Source organism: Diabrotica virgifera, chromosome 9 (assembly GCF_917563875.1).
Source record: "Diabrotica virgifera virgifera chromosome 9, PGI_DIABVI_V3a".
Classification (NCBI taxonomy): domain Eukaryota; kingdom Metazoa; phylum Arthropoda; class Insecta; order Coleoptera; family Chrysomelidae; genus Diabrotica; species Diabrotica virgifera.
In genome coordinates this window covers 664,874-689,599 of record NC_065451.1, presented here as the reverse complement: position 1 = coordinate 689,599, position 24,726 = coordinate 664,874, and the positions used below count along the sequence as shown (strand labels likewise).

The following is a 24,726-nucleotide window of genomic DNA, read 5'->3' as shown; positions in this document are numbered from 1 at the left end:
GTTTCGTTGAATAGTCCCCGCACAAAACAGAAATTGCTACCAACACTCAAAAAAATTTAGTTCGTAATATTGATTAACAGTGATTATTGAATAGTATTTCGTTGTAACAACAATTTAATTTTAACTATTTGTAATGGGAAATAAGCCACAATATTATTAAAAAATGATTTTTATTAACGTTTCGACGCCCAAATCGGGTGCCGTTGTCAAAATAAAAAATACTATTAACATAAACAAAAATGTTGTTGCTTAGTAAAAAAATTCTTCTAATAATTTCATTTTTGTTTATGTTAATAGTATTTTGTATTTTGACAACGGCACCCGATTTGGGCGTCGAAACGTTAATAAAAATCATTTTTTAATAATATTGTGGCTTATTTCCTATTATAAATAGTTAAAATTGTAAAAATGCCACAAGAAAATAGCTTCAGAACAACATTCACAATTTAATTTGTTGTTTCAACGAACTTTTAGACATTTACGAATGTATTTGGTTATTGTCACAATTATTGAATAATAATTGTGAAAATAACTAGAGTACATTAATCAATAACACTCAAATTATTCAGCCAATAACTTAGTTTCGTATATTTAATAAATGTTAATTCTGGCAGCAACTCACTTTCTTGATATCGTAGATGACAAGCAATTACCTTGGTTTATCGTGACAACGTACAGACTTCATTAAAACAATGTACAAATGTTGTTAATATAGAGTAATATATGATTATTATATAGATGTAAACTGATTGTTGTGACAACGAATAACCACAATCAATGCGTTCATGGTGGCAATAAACGTAGTTGTTGAGACAATAAATGTTTTACTTGACCATTTGAAATGTAACGGCTTTTCCTTATCGTGATACCCCTAGCTTCTCTGTGTTACCATTGTTTAAAAAAGAATTCTTTGTTAAACAATGCTGTTACCTCTGCCGAAGTGCCGAATAATAATTTCATTTCATTTTCAAGTGTATTCCGTAACACAAAGAAGTTTTCGTGTGTCTATTATCGTGAAATTTCGGTCGAATTATTTTTAAATTTTTTTCGAATCCTGAGAAAACTAATTAGTATTTTTAAAAATTTAAAAGCAGAATAAAATATTACAGTATTATCGAGGGTCTGAAGTCCCTGAGAACTTCTATAATGATTATTTTGATAAGTCACAGGGGTGAAAAAGAGAAAATTTAGTATGATTTTTATTTGCAAATATACCATTCAAAAGAAACTTTTTGTTTATTCTAAGGGACTTTCAGCCCTCGGTAATAATGTAATCTTTTATTCTGCGTTTAAAAAGGATTCGATCGAAATTTTGCACCTGCGCTCTCAAAAAGTATTAAAGTGATATACATTTTTGGAATCACTATTTCAAACGCTTGCTTATGCGCTAAAAATAAATAAGTTAATAAGGGGGGGGGGGGAGTGTAACACTTATTCCAGCGCACTGTATAAGTAAAATCATAATATAATTTCTCATATTATGATAAATCACACAGTGTAAAGTCCATTACGTTTAGGAAAAATAAGGAGTATTTAAAAAATTATTATTAATCAATATCATACATTGGGCTAATGCATTTAGTAATTATTAATATAAAATACGTTCATAGCAGGAATTAACGAAACTGATTGTAAGAATGAATAGAATTGCTTGTAAGAATAACCGTATTTATTGTGGAAATGAACGGAATTAATTGTAAGAATAAACGGAAATAATTGTAGAAATAAACGAAATACGTTAGGAGAAATAACACTGTTATTGACACAACGAATAGTCTTCGTCGGTCAATTAACGACGTTGTTGTTTCAATGAATAGTGTTCGTTGACTCAATGAACAGAGTTTGTAATATCAATAAAGTGATATTATGGTATAAATAATGAATGTTCATCCATTCAATAAACGTAATACATTGGCTCAACTAACGAAAATAATGAATTGATGAACATCGCTTTGTTGTTCCAATACAACCAAGAATTGGACAAAATTTAAGTATTGCGTTTGTTTGAATTAACATTTTTATTGATATTACGTACCTTTTTCGTTGAGTGAAAGATATACGGATATCTCGACCAAAAAATAGTATTTTTTTTAGGCACTCCCGTTAAAAGCAGCAACTGGTCAGATATAGCTAAACTAAACAAATAATAGTTCATAACTGTGTGCATGGATTTGTTTTTGGCTATTAGTATACAGGTACTTACGTTGCCGGTTGAACCGGTCAAGAAAATGATGATGAAAAGGATGATGATGTGCCAAACTTTTACTTAGGTGCGAGGTTTATGAGGGCGAAATTGGAAAACCAAGGCAAGGATAGGAAGGAATGGAAGCTAATTCTTGAACAGGCCAAAACCTACCGTGAGTTGTAGAGCCAATGATGATGATAATTTTTGCTTCATACTGAAATGAGAAGGCTATTTAAATGGTACTGCTTAAAAGGATTTAAGGACTGTTGGATAGTCTTAGCGATTTTTTAAGCGACAAACCTAAAATGAACTATCTGTTAACAATCGATGGTAAAGCATTTGAGAGTGATTTAGTAATATATCTTTAAACAACTAAATACCGGGTGTCCACTTATATTTTCCCCCATTTTAACTGCTTATAACTTCTAAACGACTCAAGATAGAAATATGCGGTATTCGCTGAAATGTTTTATTTTTAGTAAAAGTTTTGTTTGAATTAATTGAATTTAAATAAAAAATGACGGATTTAAAAAAAACGTTGTTGACTTTTTTTATTAAAATATTGAGTATATTTTCTTGTAAATTCAAGGAACGGTTATTTACCTATCCAGTGATATAAAGTTTTTTTTAAATCGGTTGTAAAATGACTGAGCAATTAATTTTTAAAATGAGAGATGCAATGTGTATATCACATAACAATAATATCAATTTGCTTAGTTATGTTATTTAGTTATGTGATATACACGTTGTACCTCTCATTTTAAAAATTAATTACTCAGTCACTTGACAACCGATTTTAAAAAACTTTATATCGCTGGATAGGTGAATGGCAGTTATTTTAATTTACAAAAAAATATACTGGTTGTTCCATTAAAAAAAAGTCAACTAAGTTTTTTTCAAAAATCCGTCATTTTTTTTTCGTAATTGAAAGCGATATAAAAAAAAACTCAATCCATTCAGACAAAACTTTTACTAAAATAAAACATTTCAGCGAAAACCGCATATTTCTATCTTGAGCCTTTTAGAAGTTATAGGCAATTAAAATGAGGGAAAATATAAGTGGACACCCGGTATATTAAATAAACAACTTCCAGAAACAAATAAATCTCTTGTGAAAATGATCATTTAAGTTTCTTAAGTGAACAATTCAATGTTTTAATACCAAAAATTATGTATTTTACGTAGGGGGCATAAAACTTTTAGAAATGGTAAGTTGGAGCATTGCACAAAAAAAAGATTGCCAAACACTGGGTCAGAACATATTCTGAAAAGAAAAATCCTTGAGACTTTTTATGTCTTAATTATTACCAATTGAATAATTTATATGCTTACCTAGCATCTTAATTACTTTCCTAGAAGACTTCCTAATGACCCTATTGTTGACACTAATCCTCCTTTCCACTGTACTTGAAGACTTTAGCTTCAGTCCTATCAAAATATAAAGCACTGTGATGACTGTCATTGGCATCACAAAGAACAACAAAGTGGACAGTTCAAAGTTGTAGTTGATGATAGGATCCTGCATAACACACATTGGACACTTTCCCACCACTTTCAAGGGAAGCACTTGAGGAATCGCTAGAGATATAGCAACTAACCAGATTATGAAGATCAGTTTGATTGCGCGGGAGAGATTGGACATCGTGTGGGAAAGAAAGGGATGACATATTGCTAAGTACCTTTCTACGGTAAAGGCTGTGATGATGAGCACTGTAGCGTTACTTGATGTTTCATTGAATAGTCCTCGCACGAAACAAAAGTTACTGCCGAAAATGTACGGATATCTCGACCAAAAAAAGTATATTTCTTGAGGCACTCCCGTTAAGAGCAGTAACTGATCAGATACAGCTAAACTAAACAAATAATAGTTCGTAGCTGTGTGCATGGATTTGTTTTTAGCTATCACTATACAGGTACTCACGTTCCCGGTTGAACCGGTCAAGAATATGATTATGTATAATACTGTCAGGGGTATCACTACGTATAAAGAATCACGACTGGGTCCGAATATCTCCTCACTGCATTCTTCGTCCATTTTACAGCGAAACCGCGAACATATAAATATATGTAGTACCGCTAATTTGAGAAGAAATTTAACGTTGGACCGCGACCTCACATCGGGATGGTAAACATCAACAAGTCTATGCTCTGTGCCACTAAATATCGGGATCCTAACTTGTTTTTTACGCGGTTGTCACAACGTTTAAAATGCAGATAGTAGGGGAGCTGATAGATATATTTGGATATGCATTTGAGGCATTCTGTAATTTTTTCCATAATATCCTAATACAAAAATGCAGACCTGGCTGTCATTAAACCGCTATGCTGGATGATAGCGGTCATTAAACCCTAAAATTAACCCCCTAAATTAATGTATAATGTAAACATGTACACAATTTTATTACAAAAAATATCTTTGAGGTGACTTGTAATTATTTTTCTTCTTCTAAAGTATCTTCTTCTCGATGAAGGTTGGCTACTACAATTGCAAACTTTTCTGTCTTCAGCTGTTCTTATTAGCTGTTCAAAATTTAGCCCTGTCCATTGTCAGGAACAGGGCTAACGACACGTTTCTTAGGCATGATAGTCTTTTTCTTCCTAAATAAATCAAAACGGGAACTGTTGTATGTTTTCAAAGACTGATAGTGTGTAAATAAATTAAATATATGTATAAATATATATGTATAAATTAAATAAATTTATTTACACACTATCAGTCTTTGAAAACATACACCAGTTCCCGTTTTGATTTATATAGAAGTGTGTACAAGTCAAACAGTCTTTATCAATTTTTTCTTCCTAGACCTTTCTTTTTTTCGATCTTCTTTCACTATTATTCGAGCATATTGGTACTTTGATGGTAGAGATAAAAAAAGGCCAGGAAGAAGTAGTTAACAGATCAATCAACAGATCAAAGAAATAGAAGAGTATGGCAGAAAATACGACAGCATTAATATGCATAAAAAAATAAAAGAACTAATATGTACCAAAAAGCGAGCACACTATGGGAGTAACTAAAGATGATATTGATATAAATATATTAATATTATAATAAACTAAGGCTTTGGCAAGAATATAATTATAATGACACTATTCGACGATGATAGATATACAAGAAGAACCACAAGAACAAACAGAGCCGAAAATATGTGCGAATTAGAACAGGCAATTAGAAATGCCGCAAAAGCAGTAGGCCTACATCAGATACCCGATGAGCTAATTATATACGCCAGGGTAATAAGACAAAAAATACCCTTTTCGTGACACTTCAGCAGCCAGGGTATTGAAGCGTTTTTTCGACAGGTAATACCTATAGGAACAAATTATAACTATTTCCTGCGTAGGATCTGGCGGCCATTTTTATTTATAAACAATTAACTGTCATAAAATGGCATTTTCCCATTTTTTTTTCAAATCAACGGAAAACAGTGAAACTTATGATTTTTTTAGTATAAATATCTTTGAGATTATGGAAAAATCTTTAAAATGACGTAGGTATTGCAAAGTTTGATATACCTACTCATTTATTGTTAATATAATTGCGAAAAAAGGTCGGAATTTAAAAAAAAATATTTTCTCAACAACTGTTGTAAAAATTAGTGTACAGCTTTGAAATTTTTGTCAAATGAAGGTTCTTTAGTGCTTAATATGTGATAAAAATTTCAAAGCGATTCATTCAATTATTTAAATTTTATTCAAATTGTTTATCCCAGAGAGCATTTTTTTGCAATAAAATAAGTCAGAAAAAAATGACCTTAGAACCATTCACAGGTGTCATTTTCAACATGGTTTAAAAAAGTGAATAAAAAATGCATTTATTAGTAATAAATAATTATCCAAAGTATCGTCAATTTTTCTTTATAAACTTTTTGAATAACTTTTTTCAAAAAAATTAACTTTTTTACCCTGTTTTAAGTGCACAATTACCAAGTAATATTATCTAAGTATATCATAATTGAAAAAAAATTGTAATAAATATGTATAATTTCTTATATAACAAAATAAAAAGTTTATAAGGAAAGATTTATGATACTTTTGCATACTCATTTATTACTAATAAATGCATTTTTTATTCACTTTTTTTAAACCAAATTGAAAATATAGCTCATGCTCTTTCATTTGACACCGGTTGAATGGTTCTAACGTCATTTTCTTCAGACTTATGTTATTGCAAAAAAAATGCTGTGTGGGATAAACAATTCGAATAAAATTTAAACAATTAAATGAATCGCTTTGAAATTTTTATCACATATTAAGCACCAAATAACCCTTATTTGACAAATATTTCAAAGCTGTACACTAATTTTTACAACAGTTATTGCGAAAATAATTTTTTTTGCAATTACGACCTTTTTTCGCAATTATATTAACAATCAATGAGTAGGTATATCAAACTTTGTAATACCTACGTCATTTTAAAGCATTTTCCATATTCTCGAAGATATTTGTACTAAAAAAACCATAAGTTTCCCTGTTTTCCATTGATTTGAAAAAAAAAGTGAAAAATGCCATTTTTTGACACCTAATTGTTTATAAATAAAAATGGCCGCCAGATCCTACGCAGGAAATAGTTACAATTTGCTCTTATAAGTATTACCTGTCGAAAAAACGCTTCAGTACCCTGGCTGGTCAAGTGTCATGGAAAAAACCTTATTACCCTGGACTATTACATGCATTGACGAAGAAACACTGCATATACTTTTAGGTGTATTCAACAAGGTAGTAATATTCAGCAACAGGAGTAGTTCCCCAGGATTTGGTTGCTGTCCACGTTTGTAACACTACCAAAGTCAGTACATGCGACAGAATGCTCCCAGTAAAGAACAATTTCCTCAATAAGCCACACACTTATTCCTTGAAATAATACATGGAAGAATACATAAAAATAGAAGATAGATGACATCCAGTTTGGATTCAGAGAAGGACTAGGAACGAGAGAGGCTTTCTTCGCTTTTAAAGTTCTCGCACAACGACAACTAGATATGAACCAGGATCTCTATATCTGCTTTATATATTATCAAAAGGCTTTTGATAGAGTAAAACATCAGAAAATTGTAGAACTTTTAAAAGAAAATAATGTGGACAGTCGAGATATACGGGTTATTGTCAATCTGTACTGGAATCAAAAAGCAAAGGTTAAAATCAGAAACCACAGAAATCAAAAGAGATGTTAGGTAGGGTTGCGTGTTGTCTGCATTGTTATTCTATCTCTACAGTGAAGCTATTTTCAACGAAGCAATATCAGAGCAAGAACAGGGTACCTATATCAATATACGGAAAAATCTTGAACAACATAAGAGTCGCAGACGACACCGCTAGATAGTAAATACATTACATCAAATCAGTATAAAATATGGACTACAAATGAACGTTAAGAAAGCCAAGTTCATGATTATGTCTAAGCAACATACTGTAGGAAGGCTAGATATCGAGGGAATACAAGTGGAAAAAGTGAACAACTACAAATATCTGGGAACTTGGGCAAATGAAAACAATAACCAAGGTAGAGAAATTAGGACACCCATTGAAATTGCAAGACAAGCATTTATAAAAATGAAGAAAATGTTTGTAATCGATGTTTGTTAATCGAGACCTTCCTCTGGAGCTGAGGATAAGAGCCTTAAGATGCTACGTGTTTTCGACTTTGTTGTATAGAACGGAAAGCTGGACACAAAAAGTAGACAATATAAAGAAGTTAGAAGTATTTGACATGTGGTGCTATTGAAGTATTTTGAAAATTGAAGAAAAAGATCTTCTGTGTAAAAGGTATATTTATTTAAAACCGCAATAAAGGGCTATATTAAAAACCAGAACGTTTTCGCTCTAAAGAGAGCATCATCAGTGTTCTAAGCAAGCTCTACATGCTTAGCCACCAAAAATACATGCTAAGCCACCCAATACCTTAATTTGCCGACCAAAAGTCTTACATTGGCGTGTTATATATTAAACCCTGGCGATGGGTGAAATTTAAACAAGATATACCTCAAAACATCATATGACTACACCACGAGCATGTAGGTGGTTGAGTTGATTTCTCCGTCTTCACAAATAGAAAGGTGAAAGCCAACTGAAAATACTATGGATGCAACGAGTTACAAGTGTAGACGTGATATGAAGACTACAAAAGAATTGCGAGATGATAAAGAACGTCAAAACAAGAAAGCTGGAATATTTAGACCACATTACCAGAGGTGCGAAATATGAGATATTAAGGCTCATAATAGAAGGTAAAATTAGGGGTAAAAGATCTATAGGTAGAAGAAGAATTTCCTGGCTGAGAAATCTAAGAGAGCGGTATATTTGCAGCTCAGTAGATCTTTTTAGAGCAGCCGCCAATAATGTGCAGATAGCTGTGATGATAGCTAACCTCCGAATGGAGGAGGAACTGCAAGAAGAAAAGGAAGACCCTCCAGGCAGGTCTGCATTGTTGTGTTAGACTATTATAGAAGAGTTACCTGAAAAATTGTCATAATGCCTGAAATGCCTAGACAGAAATGTCTAACAGCTCTGCAACTATTAAAATTTAGATATTTCGCATGTACACAAATGACTTATACGTGTAGTTAGAAATTAAAACTTTGATTTAAATAAAGTTAAAGCAGTTTTTTATTATAAATTTAAATGTATGGAAATTAGGGAGCACGGAATGGTTCAATTCATTCGAATGTTTTCTACTTAACCACTAATCACCTCCCGATGTCGTTATAGTCGCAGTAAACGGTAGATTGTTTAAAAACATAATAATAGTAGAGGATCCGATATAAGGTCGATCGGGACCGATCTGTTTAATGGATAAAAATTATTTGTAATTAATATGTAACATAAAATGCTTACGACCAAATTTAGGGAAACCACTACGAGTACTCATTTCAATAAATAATGAAACAGGACGGGAAGAGAGGAGAAAAGATAAGATATCAGAAGAAGTGGAAAGGTTTTATAAAGAACTATACACCTCAAAGAAAGACGCAAACTTCAACACTCAGGAATATATCAAGAAAACAATCACGAATGTAAACTCAGAAACATTACCAAAAATAGAAAATTATGAAATAGAAGCAGCACTATCACAATTAAAGAACAACAAAGCATCAGGACCAGATGGAATCCTTGCTGAAATGTTGAAAGAAGGAAAAGAAGAAATCTTACAAACATTAAGAAATCTATTTAATCAGTGTATATCTATAATCATGTGTTTAATCTATGTAATCAGTCTCCATAAAGGAGAAATACTCGACGAATGTAACGAAAGTTTTACAATCCTGCTATTTAAGAAATGTGACAGAAAGGACATAAAAAATTACAGACCCATCTCACTGCTGTTGCAAACGTATAAACTATTCATGAGGATTATCAACAACAGGCTAACACACAAATTGGACCAGTAGAGCAGGCAGGATTCCAAAAGGGATATAGCACCACTGACCGTCTTCTAACAATTAGGACACTAATAGAAAAAGCTAACGAATACCACATAGATCTGCACTTAGCGTTCGTTGACTACGAAAAAGCATTTGACTGCGTGGAAATGTGGGCAATAGAAACAGCTATAAACAACTGTAGAATAGATTCCAGATACAGAATGCTAATACATAATATATATAAGAAAGCAACAATGACAGTACAATTGGAAGAAACCACAAAATCCATACCAATTAACAGAGGAGTGCGACAGGGAGATGTTATTTCTCCTAAACTATTTACATTAGCACTGGAAGATGTTTTCAAAATAATGGAATGGACAAACATGGGACATAAACATAAATGGAAAGAAACTAAACCACCTAAAATATGCAAACGATGTAGTAGTCATAGCATCAAGTTTTGAAGAACTACAAACCATGCTATCCGAACTAGCAAATGAATCCGAACAAATAGGTCTAAAAAGGAATTTTGCCAAAACAAAAACAATGACAAACACACAAGATGATACAAATGTAATACTAAACGACACCACAATAAAAGCGGTTAATGATTATTCGCGGTGTGCAAGTACTTGGAAGGGAAACGAGAAACGACCGTGCGCGAGTCGCGGAGAATATTTCAACTATCTTAAATAATTCATATTGTCAATTGAAATTGTCAAATTGACGTATATTTCATACCTTCTGTCAGTAAGGCAGAAAAATTATATAGTGCTCCACAATATTGATATGATATGCAATTATTATATAAAGGTAAATTTAATTAATTGTATTTTGCTTGCAGTACTGCATTTTAATAACTAATTTTATTTACTACATACAATTGTTTACGTTTGCATAGCATAACCTGCATCGTATTTTTTCTTCTTATTATTTTTTTGGACTATGGCCTTGACAATTATCCAGCAACCAGGACTAATATAATTGGCCAATATAATTAAAAGTGCGAATAAAAGTACAGAGCGTAGAAATAGAGGTCGCTTTGCCGAACTTGCACGGTCCCAATATATATTTGGGACAGATGATAAAAATAAATACAGAAAACCAAACAGCGGAGGTAAAAAGAAGGGTCAGATTAGCCTGGGCAGGATTTGGAAAATTAAAATGTGTCCTAAAGACTAAAAAAAATACAACAATACTTAAAAACAAGAGTGTTTGACCAGTGCATACTCCCAATTCTCACATACGCATGCCAAACATGGAACTTGACCAAGGATAAAATAATGAAGACACAAAGAGCCATGGAGAGAGCAATGTCAGGAGTAAAATTGATAGACAAAAAGCAAAACAACTGGGTAAGAAATAAAAAAAAATAAAAGACGCAGGACAACATATAGCCAGGCTAAAATGGAGCTTCGCAGGTCATAACGCTAGACAAAAGGACAATAGGTGGAATAGCACGATACAACAATGGAGACCATGGACAGGAAAGAGAGCAAGAGGACGACCCCAGATGAGATGGGGAGACGACATTAAAAAGATAGGAGGAACGCACTGGAAACAGAAAAGACTAAACAGAAGCGAATGGAGGAAACTGGGGGAAGCCTATGTTCAAAATTTGGACGAATTAAAGGGCAAAAGAAAGTATGTAACATACTAAATTACATATCCAATCTCCGATCTCCTTACCAATAAGGTCCCGATCGACCTTATATCGTATCTTCGACTATAACGATAGGTTGCAATGTTCCATCCCAATGCAATTTTTGAAATGTTTTATTTATGTTAATTTTGAGCGAATCACATTGAGGTTAATTGCTGGGGACAAGAACATACTATTTATAGCTATTTATGAGAAAAAATAAACTTTGATATAATATATAATAAGCTGTTTTGATCGGTTTTAATTGTTGTCTACATGGTCGTTTACAAATGACCATTTACATACAATAAAGATGTTAATTGAAAAATGCATGGAGTACAACATACCACTGGTTATTGCATTTGTCGATTACGAGAGAGCTTTTGATTCTGTGGAGTTTAAAACAGTACTGGAAGCTCTAAAACAACGCCGAAGAGATTACAGGTATTCGGTAGTCAAGTATAAGCAAAATATCAAATTGGAAAAAGCCAATAATCGGTTACGGATTCATAATTATAAAAGACAAAAAATTAAAATGCAACCAAAAAACAAACATAATAGAAAAAGCTACAAACAGCGAAGTGTTTTAATCAAGTTAAAAAAAAGTGGAAGAAAATACGTGGACGGGACAGGAAAAGAAAAAAAACACTGAATAAGGAATGAGTGAATATAAAGCTGATAACACAGACAGAAAGAAACTACATTTAAAGGGCAACATAAAGACACACAAGCAGAAGGCCATTTTAAAAAGGGCAACATGGAATGTAAGAGGAATAAACGGAAAAGAAATAGAACTAGGGCAAGAAATAGAACTAGGGCTAGAAATAGAACTAGGTAAAGAAATGTAAGTGTAAGTAGGGAAAGAAATAGAAGATAAGAAGATTGAAGTAATAGTTGTAACAGAAACAAAAAGAAAAGGAAAAGGAACAAAAATGTATTGAAAAACGAAAACGTAGTAATAATGAATTAGAAGCAAAAAACAAAGCTCAGGCGGGATAGTGGTAAAGCTCAGGGTAAAGAAAAGTTTCATCAATAAAATAAGGAACTAGATATATTTCAATGTGCGTATATTATGAGTAGATATAGAGATGGTCACAAAGAAGCAATTACAAACCAAATCATATACTATGGACCTGATAAAGATGCAACAAAAAACGAAAAGAATGAGTTCTGGAACAAACTGCAAGAAGTAATGAACGTTTATACAGCGAAAAATAGTAATCTAAGAAGATATGAAAGTTAGAATGGGAAAAGAAGTAGAAAGCTGGAACGATGCTATAGACGGAAAGAATAAAATAAAAAAAAATTAAAAAACTGTTACTTGAATTATGTTTAGACAATAACATAATGGTCATGAATAACATTTTCAACATCAAAAGATACTTAGGATCACAAAAGAAGTCATATCAAGAAACTAACAATCAATTATTGACAGCGATTATGATTGATTGCGATTTAGTGCAATAACACAGAGAGGAGTTAGGAGTTAGATAGGAGACAAAAGAGTGAGAAGAAACCATGTAATAGGCCACTACCTACTGGAAACTACATTTAACAGTAAAGAATAGAAATAAAAAGTAGAGTAAAAAAGAGTTGTAGGGGAATTTCGAAAGAATAAAACAGAAGAGGATGTGCTGATCCAGCTAATCAGCCATTTTTCACTTTTGATTAAGAAAGGCAAGAGCGCCTAATACTCCATAAGTAGGGAAGGCAGTAGAGAGATATAAGAACTGAAGCATTGAGACAGGATGGAGTGGTCCCGGATTTACATGGATCAATCCCCTTCACCTCAATGAATTATGTATATATACGCGAATATCATTAGGGATATACAAGTCTCATCATGCTGGGCTCATTTCTATTGCTGGCGTGCTTATAGCTTTACAAATTAAAAAAATGTGAAAGAAATATTTTTAAGAAACGCTTTTCTTTAGTTACGAGTGACTAAAATTAAACATATTATAAAAAAGTCAACCAAAAAGCAAAAAATAAAAAAATAGAAAAAATCTAACACATTCGTCAAAGAAAAGCGTGGCTTCATCAAATAAACGGTTTCGCACCACGCTTTTCTTTAACGAATGTGTTAGATTTTTTAAATTTTTTTATTTTTTGCTTTTTAGTTGATTTTTTTATGTTTAATTTTAGTGACTCGTAACTAAAGAAAAGCGTTTCTTAAAAATATTTTTTTCATATTTTTTTATTTTTTACTTTTTAGTCTTACACTTTTCAAACATTAAAATATATCGTCATGTCTATTAAAATATGTATAAAACATATACAGTATAAACATATACATGTACCGGGTGTCCCAATAAGAATGGCTCTCGGCCATATCTCAGGAACCGTTTATAGCAGAGCTTTGAAATAAAAAATTTTATAACAAAAGTTACCTCAGGAAAAGCCTGGAAATTATTTTCATAATTGTGGGTCCACCGCTAGAGGGCGTAATTGAATATCAAAAATAAAAAAATCTAAATTTTACAAAATTTTGCTAATGAAGGGGCACTGGAAATCCGATTATTGTATTCTTCATAAAATTCTGCGCATATTTGATTTAACAAGTTTAACTCTACCTTTGCAAATAAGAGGTGGGGGTGAGTGGGAACCTTGTTATGAAAAAATGGCTCTAAGTCCGGTTCTGCTAAATCAAATTTTGAAAACTGGGTCTTGTTGAAGACAGATCTTTTTCTTCAATGTAAGCGTGATAATTTTGAACCATCCTAATAAGTAATAAGCCAGCTGGGAGGCGTTATTTAATTTTTTTCAGAAATCTAGTTTTCTTTGGAAAATATTAAATACAAGTATGCATTTTTAATCATACTTTATAAAATTAGATTAAATTAGCAATAGAATAGCGAAAACCGCATGTCGATACCTTTTTTCTATCTCAAGATATCTCGAGAAACGTGTAAATTTTATACATAACTGTTACTATCACCGGTAAACTAAGTTAATGAAAAGTAGTGTGCTGTGGAAAAAAACAAAATAACATTTTTCAGATGTCAACGTATAAAAATATAATTAATTAAACAACAATATAAAGAGAAACAATACTATTAAAATTAAATATAACACAGAACAAAAAGAACTACTTAGTGACGACCTAAATATTCAAATTGTTGCCCATCATACACTTCTCTAGAATACATTATCCAGAGAATACTAAACGTCATGCAAAGCATATCGAGAGCAGAAATTGAGACTGCTGTTCAATCTACTCTTGAAAGAGTAAATGTTTGCAACGAAAATGATGGGCAAAAATTTGAACGTTTATGCCATCACTAAATAGTTGTTTTTATTTCTTTGTAATAGGGCTTTCCAACGCTTCTCATTTGTTTCGAGCCTCTGTCATATGCCGTATAATCCGTGTATAATATTAATATACGAGATATGAACGAGGCTCGAAACAAATGAGAAGCGTTGAAAAGACCTAATATACGTTGACAGCTGGAAAATGTTTCTTTGTTATTTCCATAGCACACTACTTTTAATGAATTTCGTTTACCGGTGACAGTAACAGTTATGTTTTTAAATTTACACGTTTTGTAAGATATCTCGAGATAGAAAAAAGGTATTAACATGCGGTTTTCGCTATTCTGTTGCTAATTTTGTCTAATTTTGTAATATGGTATTAAAAATGCATGTTTATATTTAATATTTTCCAAGGAACACTAGATTTCTGAAAAAAAATAAATAACGCCTTCTAGCTGGCATATTACTCAGTAAGTTGGTTCGAAATCATAACTTTTACATTGACGAAAAAGATCTGTCTTCAATAAGACCAAGTTTGCAAAATTTGATTAAGCAGAACCGGACTCACAGCCAGTTTTTCATAACAAGGTTCCCACTCACCCCCACCTCTTATTTCCAAAGGTAGACCTAAACTTGTCAAATCAAATGTGCGTAGAATTTTATGAAGAATACGACGATCGGATTTCCAGTGCCCCTTCATTAGGAAAATTTTGTAAAATTTAGATTTTTTAATTTTTGATATTCAATTACGCCCTCTAGCGGTGGTCCCACAATTATGAAAATAATTTCCAGGCTTTTCCTGAGGCAACTTTTGTTATAAAATTTTTTATTTCAAAGCTCTACTGTAAACGGTTCCTGAGATATGGCCGAGAGCCATTCTTATTGGGACACCCGGTACATATTATGTACAAAAATGAAAAGTAGTCGGAATCGGCAAAAAATTTGAAAATTTATTGTTTGTTTATGAAGCATAACTTAATCAATTAACTTAAAAAGTAAAATTATGTATAGTTCATATAATTAGCTACAACCTGTAAAAGTTTCAAGTTTCTTCATTGTAAAAAAAAGAGAATTTAAGTATTTTCCATTAAAATCGTTTTTTTTTTATTTAAACAATTAATAAACAAAAAAATTTTTTATTAACTAATCGTGTATTGTTCCCGCAAATGCATATGTCTGCAGATTTTTAGTCATTTGCATTGAAGAAAAGGCAGTCAAATTAACGTCCAAAGGATTGACCCAAACGATTGAACTAAAGAAAAGCGTTTAATTAATTAATACGACAAAACGAATTCTAATGTTACTTGTAGCACAAAACGTCTCTACCGGTGGCTTTTCTAAGACTACGATAAAAACACGAATTTTTCGAATTCGAGTTTTGGTTGAAGTTTTGTTTCGTATCGTATCGAAATTTGACACGAATAAACGCCGATTTATATATAAACAAATATATGAGTATTCAAAATTTGTTTTTATTTATGAAGCATAACGTAAACAATTAACGTAAAAAGTGAAATTCTGTATAGTTCATATCATTAGCTACAATCCGTAAAAGTTTCAAGTTTCTATATTGTAAAACAACCATTTTATATTAAAATCGTTTTTTTTTTATTTAAACAATTAATAAACATAAAAATTTTTTTATTGACTATTCGTGTATTGTTCCCGCAAATGCATATGTCTGGAAATTTTCATTCATTTGCATTGAAGAAAATTCAGTCAAATTAACGTCTAAAGATTTGATGCAAACTATTGAAGTAAAGAAAAGCGTTTAAAAAACAGTCACATCCAATATAAAATTTACATTTTTATACTTAATTCTTGGAAAGATTTTTTTATCAAAAAAGTCGAATTTATTAATAATTTTTTGACTAAAACATTATTAATTAGTTGCTAATATGTAAATTATTATCTATGCTAATAAGTGTATTGATATATCACCTGCTGGATTTCGTTGATTGAAATATTTGGTTGGTTATCTATCTCACGTAAGATAACTAGATAATGTCGAAATAAAAAAAATTAATTAACTTTTTTTGGCTACCAATATTATTCTTAGCCGGTATGTTGAATGTCAGTGTAATTTATGATTTTATTTTGTTTTATAAAATGTAATATTGCACAATTTTTTCAGTCGATCCACCATATCCATGGACTCAGATATGATGCCAGACTCACAAAAATAATATATATTTTTTCTTATAAGATCTAGACAGATAATTTTATTTCTTTTATAAAATTTCAGTTACATTTTTCACAGTAGTCGTTCCTAACAAAGGCACTTTCTTAGTACGATTGTAACAAATTCGATTCTGCAATGTTTCATCATCATCTAGCCTTCTATCTCCAAAATTCAGCATGTCGTCCATGATTGATCTTCTCCAGGTTTGTTCTGGACGAGCTCTTTTTCTTTTTTCTTGAGGATTCCACTCTAGAACAGTGTTTGCAATAATGGAGCTGTTTTTTTTTTCGTAGTGTGTGACCGATCCAACCCCACTTTCTGGTATTTATTTCATTTTCCACTCTCTTTTGTTCGGTCAGATGTAGGAGTTCGTCGTTTCTGATGATGTTAGGTCAGAAAATACGAAAAATTCTTCGTAGGCTTTGTTTGTAAGACCTGCAGTTTATCTGTAAGGGTTTTTGTTACTTTCCAGGTTTCACATCTGTAGAGTAGATCTTCAGTTTCTTTTATGACACTTAGATAAGTAGAATTTTCCACATTTTCAATCTATATGTTGTTAATAGTAAATAATATCGGTTCACAACGTTCTTCGACGTCTTCCTATTTCCAATCTCCATCTCGTTCTGTAATTCCATAGATCGTCCTCCAGTTCTCTGTCCCTGATTTCTCTACCAACTCCTTCTCTCCAACTTCTTCTAGGCCTTCCTGGTCTGCGCCTATCTCTTGGTTGCCATTCGAGAATGTGTCTTGGTATCCTATTCTCCGGCATTCTCCTTACGCGTCCGTACCAGCTGAGTTGTTTCGTCCTGATGTTGTCAACAAGAGTATCTGTAACCCCCATGATTTCTCGGACTCTCTCCTTTGTTATTCTGACACGTATACATATTCCTACCCAACGGCGCCACAAATCCATTTCTGTTGCTCTAAGAAACATAAGGTTGTTAATAGTAAATACTGTAACGTTTCAATCAACCGATTGAACGTTACACCAAACTCCGCTTGGTATTTGTCCCTCATACTATATATTTCTACAAGCGACCCTACTATCGTCAAATTAATTTTTGTTCAATTCTTCTAAGCTATTTAAGCCGATATAAATTTGTACTTGCGCGTCTTCCATTACCACGTAAACGACCAACAATATCGGCATAAATAATTGTGTTTGTGTTTAGGCCGTTAGACATACGGCCCCTACCTCGGGAAGAAAGCTATAGTTAAATACTACCGGGAAAGAAAACTGTAGCCACACTACCTTGGAGAGCAGAACTGGCTTGCGACCGCCCACAGTATCCTGATGCATCAGAAGAATAAGTTATACAAGATAGCCCTGGACTTCCCAAAAGCGCTAGACTTCTCATAACTAAAGGCAGCAACAAGTTCTGCAGAGATTGGGGACCTCCCTTGAGAACTGTGTGACAGGAAGATTTAAAACTGAGTACCTTTTTTATCTTTATAATTTTTATACCGGTAACCAGCAGGGTCTCGGTCACAGTTTTGACAAGTTAATTTTGTTGCCTGTAAATAATAATATCTAGAATGACTTTTGTTATTTTTTTTTATTTTAATAAATATAGTGTATATGGCATGATTTGGTGAACTTTTTATTTCCTGTACCTTTCTGGGATGGGTGTGAAAGGAAGAATGAACAGGGAACGAACCCAGGGCTGAGCAGTCGGGCAGAGCACCATTCTGATGGATGGAACGGTGGACGTTTTTCTTTTGAATATCCTCAGGGATGTTCGAGGAATTCCTCCCCTTGTTTCTCCCATCGGTGTGGTGTTGCTTAATGCCCTGGTCTTGCTATGATCAGGACGTTACAATACTATGTCAAAAGGTGAGCATATCCCTCCCCTAATTCTTTCCAGTTCTGGTAGTCTTGATCTTCTTGCGGCCAATTACCAGAGATTCTTTTGAGGTTGCCATCGTGTAGGTGATCTACCACTGCTTCTTCCATCTGCTAGTGATATAGATATTGTAGTTTTTTAGATCCACTGCCCGTCATTTATGCTGATCACAAGGCTATACTGTGGGCTTTGTGATATCTATGACTCCTGTCTTTCTTCTCTTCTTCTTCTTCTACGGCACTACAGCCCAAATTGAGCCTTGGCCTCCACTATTTTTTGCTTCCACCCTTGCTTGTCTGTGGCTGCTCTTCTCCATACACGGACTCCTAAAAAGGCTTGTACGTCGCTGTTTACTGTGTCTTCCAAGAGCTTTCTTGGCTTTCCAACCGGTCTCTTTCCCCACATTCTAGCATTCAGTGCTCTTTTTGGTAGCCTATCCTCTCCCATTCTTATCACATGTCCGGTCCATTGCATTGTCTTTCTTCCCATTTCCTCGTTATTATCCCTGTCACTCAGAGTCAGAAATTATTTTACTGTTATTCTGTTATTTCTTTATCATATTTATTCATATGAATACTCTTTGTTGTTCTGTTAGAGTCTCAAGGTTTTCTAGATATACTAGAGAAATGATAATTTAGTCGTTATAGCTACTATCTAACAATTGTTTTTCGGTTATTTACATAACTTTTAAATAACAAATGCTAATCATCCAATTTTTTTCATATGTGTGTGTGTTCACAAAGAGGGGATGGCATTAGATAAACTTTTTGCCACAGATATTTGAAAGTTGAAGATTGAAGATGTCATATTAAATTTTTATTTTAGAATCTTTAAGAAATTGTATGATAATATCATTAATAGTTTTGGTATTGAAGCTTAGTAGATGTGAAATATTCAGCGGTAAACTTACATTCCGCTCCTGAAGTCTAGCAATTAGTGCTTTCGTATGGTTTTTATTAAGTTCACAATTAAAGATTATATGATTTAAATCTGCAGTAGAGTAGTTATCACATGAACAGAGAGAGTTGATACGCATTCCTATTTTAGCTAAATGTGCAGGAAAATTGCCATGGTTTAATCTTAAGCGACTTAGGGATGTGGAATAAAACCGAGTAACGTGATAATCAAATATATGTGGGATATTTTGCGGAAGTTGTGGGTATATGTAAGTGTATGGATTCCTCGAAGTTTGTACAAACTTAAGCCAAATAGTTTCCCATTTCTTTCTTAATTTTTTATGCAATTCTGGAATGTAATCGCTGGAGATTGTTAAATCTACTATTTCATTTAAAGTTGCCGAATTCTTTGCCATTTCATCCACTATCTCATTTTCTTTGATTCCAGCATGTCCTTTTACCCAGATAAAGACCAAGTCACTACTATTATTTTTAAATTGAGAGATTGTCTTTCTAATATGGCATAACAACTCATTGTTGTGTTTTTTGGTTATTGGTTGTGATATTGCCTCAAGAGCAGATAAAGAATCTGATAGTATAACCGTGTCTCCAAAGTTCTGTTCAACCGCGTAAGTTAGGGCTCTTTCAATAGCATAAAGTTCGGCAGTGAAGATAGATGTACATTTAGGTAGTCTAAAAGAATTACCAGTTTTTATATTAGAAACATAATAAGCGCTACCTACACTATTACATGTTTTTGAACCATCTGTATAGATGTATTTATAATTGGAAAATTCAGATAAGATTAATTTTATAATTTTATTGTTTTGGCATGGTAAGTTTCTATATGTAGGTTTTATGATCTTTGGAAAGATTGCGATTTCCTCAATAGAAAGGTTATATATGGGTAATATTTGTTTAGTGTTAATGCTAAAGTTGTTAGTTTCTAGATAAGCATCTGTAAGAGGGGGAGAAGTTTTAATTCTCCAATAAGAATTTGTTAAGTTATATTCAGTGAGACTGTTAATTTTACTTAATAATTTATGTGAGTCTAAAGTCCTGGTCTTTAATAGAAACTTATTAGACAAGAATTCTCTTCTAAGGTTTAGAGGAGGTTCCTGCGCTTCTGCTAGAATTGCAGCACATGGCGTTGACTTAAACGCACTAATACATATACGTATTGCCTTATACTGAATATGATCGATTTTTGATAAATTAGATTTTGACGATGAACCATATAAAAAGCATCCATAATCAATGATTGACCGAATATACGATTTATAGAACATTAATGCTATCTTTGGGTCGGCACCCCATCTAGCTTTACATATGCAACGAAGCATGTTTAAACCTTTTTCGCATTTGTTGATAATGTGATTCACATGGAGTGTCCAGGTTAGTTTTTTGTCCAAAACCACGCCCAGATACTTATGGTGAGAGGATACATTTATATCAACATTACCTAAATTTATACTGGTAGGGGAACTTAACCTATGTCTAGTGAAAAAGGTGATGCTAGATTTTTCAGGGGATAACGTGAAATTAAAAGCCATAGACCATCTTTTTATACATTGCATTATCAGTTCCAAATCGCATAAACACTCATTATATGATTTACGGCTGCTGTATATACAGAAATCGTCTGCATACTGAATAATTTTAATTGTATTATTTGTTTCATTTAACATGTCATGCAATTCTGCAGTATAGATATTAAAAAGTACTGGACTTAGGACTGAACCTTGCGGAATTCCGACTGATAATAATCGAGGGCCGTAAATGTGATTTTCTGAATCTCGAATGAAAACTTCTCTGTCCCTATACAAATCTGTGATTCTTTGTGCGAATTTATAATTTAGACCGTATTTTATGAGCTGAACAGTTAAAATATCAATATCCAGAGTATCATAAGCCCCTTTAATATCTAAAAACAAGCATGCCGTTATAAGATTAACGGAAAGTGCATTCTGAATGTCGGAAACTAATTGAGCTAATGCTTCAGAGGTGCCTTTGCCTCTGCGATATCCAAACTGATTAATAGGTAATAAACAATTACTTTCAAAATGCAATTCCATTCTTAATTTGATAATTCTCTCAAATGTTTTTGTAATGCATGATATTAATGAAATTGGTCTGTAAGAGTTAGGTAGACTTAAATTTTTGTTGGGTTTAGCAAGTAAGCAAATTACAGTTTTTTTTAAACTTTGGTCATATAATCCTTGCAACCACCAACTATTAAAAATATTTAAAAGAATTCCTTTAGCAATTTCAGGCAAGTATTCAATCATTTTATATGTAATGCTATCAAAACCCGGTGCTGTACTTTTAGATTGTTTGATTGCTAATCGTAATTCCTCCAAACTGATAGGCATATAAAATGATTCATTGCATGCTACATTACTATTGAATTTACTGAAGTCGATTTTATTTGATGCAAATTTGGGAACAAAAAACTCAAAAAAATCGTCCACCATATCAGCTGATATACTGTCCAATCCCGTTGAGTCTTTGTTTGATATTTTTTTTATAAATTGCCAAATTTTAGTAGGGTGCGTGTTTTTATTAATATTGCTTATGAAAGATATCCAGCTATCTCGAGCTTTTTTAGAAAATAGTAATTTAGTTTGACTAGCTACATTTTGATATTGACAATAGTTTGTATAATTTGAGACACGTTTATACTGGTTCAGGGCTTCTTTTCTGCGACGAAACATATCATAGCATTCGGTATCCCACCATATTGGACGTTGAGTTACTTGTTGTCTTGCTCTTTTTAGGGGAATAGTTGCGGATGCTGCCTCTGAGACCTTTTCCATAAAAATAGAGAAGCTTAGTAGATTGGAGTTTAGATTTTGGTTTGTACTAATTAACGAATTTTCCAGTATAGTGGAGTATGCAGACCAATCAGCTAATTTATCATTCCATTTAGATGCTGGATTTTTATTTATTATAACTCTATCCCTAATAATTTCAAATTTGATTAAGCAATGATCTGAACCTAACGCATCTGGTACGACATCCCATACACAACAATCACTAGCCAAACTAGCAGAGCAAAATGTAATGTCTACCGCCGAAGGTAGCTCTTCTGGACGAGAAATTCTAGTTGGTTTACCATTATTGAGAACAACATAGTTATTGTCATCTAAGGCTTCTACTAATTGATTACCACAAGCTTTATTAATATGAGATCCCCAAAGTGTATGATGGCTGTTAAAATCGCCACAGAAAATAACAGGAGAATTAAATTGCCGAAAGATATTTGACCAATCTGATTTAGAAACATTTAATTTAGGTGGTTTATACACCGATACTAGTATGATATTTAAGGACGGAAATTTAACTGCGCAAAGTTCTAAATCTTTTTTATATGCAAAAGTAATAGGAAAATTTATAAATTTAATGTCTTGGCGAACTGCAATGGCAACACCACCAAAGCCATTTGCACGATCCTGTCGGATAATCTTATACCCTTTTAGTTTAAAAGAATGGTTTGGTTTTTTGAAGGTTTCTGATAAAGCTATAATATCTACAGGATCATTGTGTAAAAAATTTAATAAACTTGGATGGTTTTTAGAGAAAGAACGAATATTCCATTGGATAACTTTAATGTTTTTACTATTGGGTGTACTTATCTTATTAGTGGATTGAATCATCAGAACAAGATTCAATATCGATTTCTGGAATTAGATTTGAAGGACTTAATATAGAGGAGATCATATTTCTAATATTTTCTTCTAAATTGTAATTTGTTTCGGATGAATCTGAATTAACTACTTGTTTAACTACGGTTATTATCTGACTTGTTAGTTTTTCCTTATATTGGATAAAGTCATCTCTGTGAGGATTTGGTATGATGGGATTATGTGAAGATTTGGTTTTTTTTGATTGAAAATGGGAAGAAGTAGGCAGAGACGGAGAAATAGGTGGAGACTCCGGAGCAGATGGCTTACGTTTTTTCACTTGTCTTTTGGGTGAAGTATTTCGAACAATGGGTTTACGTAGCAAAAAGCTAGAATTTGGAGTTTGGGACGTACTGGGGAGTGGCAGAGAGGGAAAATTAGTGGAATTATTAAGAACAGAAAATCTATTATTTGTAGAAATCTTGGCATAAGATGGATTATCATGCAATCTTTCAGCTTCTTTAAATGTAATATTTTCCCTGGCCATGAGTTGTTTGATATTTTTTTGTTTCTTATATACTGGACAATCTCTGGATGTAGAGCAGTGCTCATTATTTTGGCAATAAATGCAGAATTTTTCGCAAGAAGAGTCTGAAGTATGATTTAGGCTAGAACAGTTTCGACAGTGAGTAGATTTGGTTTTACATTGCTTGGCAGAATGCCCATATCGCAGGCAATTAAAACATTGAACAACGGGGAATATATATGGTTCTACAGAGAAATTGCATAAATTAATTGTTATATTTTGAGGAAGTTCATTTCCTACAAATTGAACAATAACCATTTGTCTGTTTACATATGAAATATTCCCGTCTTTATCTGTTACCTTTCGTTTCATGCGTTGAACTTGAACCACCTCTTTATTAGATATTATGGCATTTTTTAAATATTCCTCAGAAAAGTATGTGTCAATATTCCTCAACACACCCTTCTTGTGTGTAAAAAATTTGGGTATATACGCTACTAAGTTATTATTAGACATAATTTTATTGTTAACTAGATAATTAGCTTTTTCATAAGACTTAAAAATAACTTTAACGCGATTAAGACCAATCGATTTGATATCAAGAACATCGGATTTTATATAATTGTCAGTTAACAAAACGTGACCAATCCGGATTGGGAAAATTCTTCCCAAATGCTTATCAGTACTCTCAATATATACAAAATATGGACCTTTATCCTCGGTTCTATATCTATTATTTAAATCTATAAAATTATTTACATACCTATCCTCCTCTGCGTCCTTATTTTCGGGTGGCGAAGTGCCACCCGAGGTCTCATCCATTATATATTTTTTTTAATCACTTACCTAACCTACCTATTATAAACAATAAAGAAAATTAACAAAAGGAACACTAATTAACACAATAACACACAATACACCGAGAACTGCTCGTTTGTATCGTTAAAATCAAACTATTAAACTGCGGAGAATAAAAATTCGTGTCCACACTTTGACAGTTATTTGACAATCAATTTTTTTTTTTCATATATTTTATTTATTAATAATAATTTAAGTAAAAAATTGCTGATTTTTATAATTTTCGTTCGTAAATTACAACAACTATAAGATTGTATTTAAACAAATTCAATGACGAACAAGGCGATGAATAGGGAAAAAGTTTGGAATCACAAAATACAAAAACAAATAAGAAGGAGAAGGGGAAGACAAAAG

The 24,726-nt window shown here is 32.6% G+C and overlaps 1 protein-coding gene across 2 annotated transcripts in view; it reads right to left on the bottom strand.

Annotated features, from left to right (window-relative positions):
• LOC114324893 (pyrokinin-1 receptor-like) overlaps positions 1–4,341 on the bottom strand; it is a 49,158-nt gene extending 44,817 nt beyond the window's left edge. For both annotated transcript variants that reach the window (XM_028272797.2, XM_028272798.2), the window contains exon 1: positions 3,518–4,341. In XM_028272797.2, coding sequence (XP_028128598.2) covers positions 3,518–4,220 — 703 coding nt within the window. In that variant the 5' untranslated portion in view covers positions 4,221–4,341. The remainder of the gene's footprint in view (positions 1–3,517) is intronic.
• Between the last annotated feature and the right edge of the window lie 20,385 nt (positions 4,342–24,726).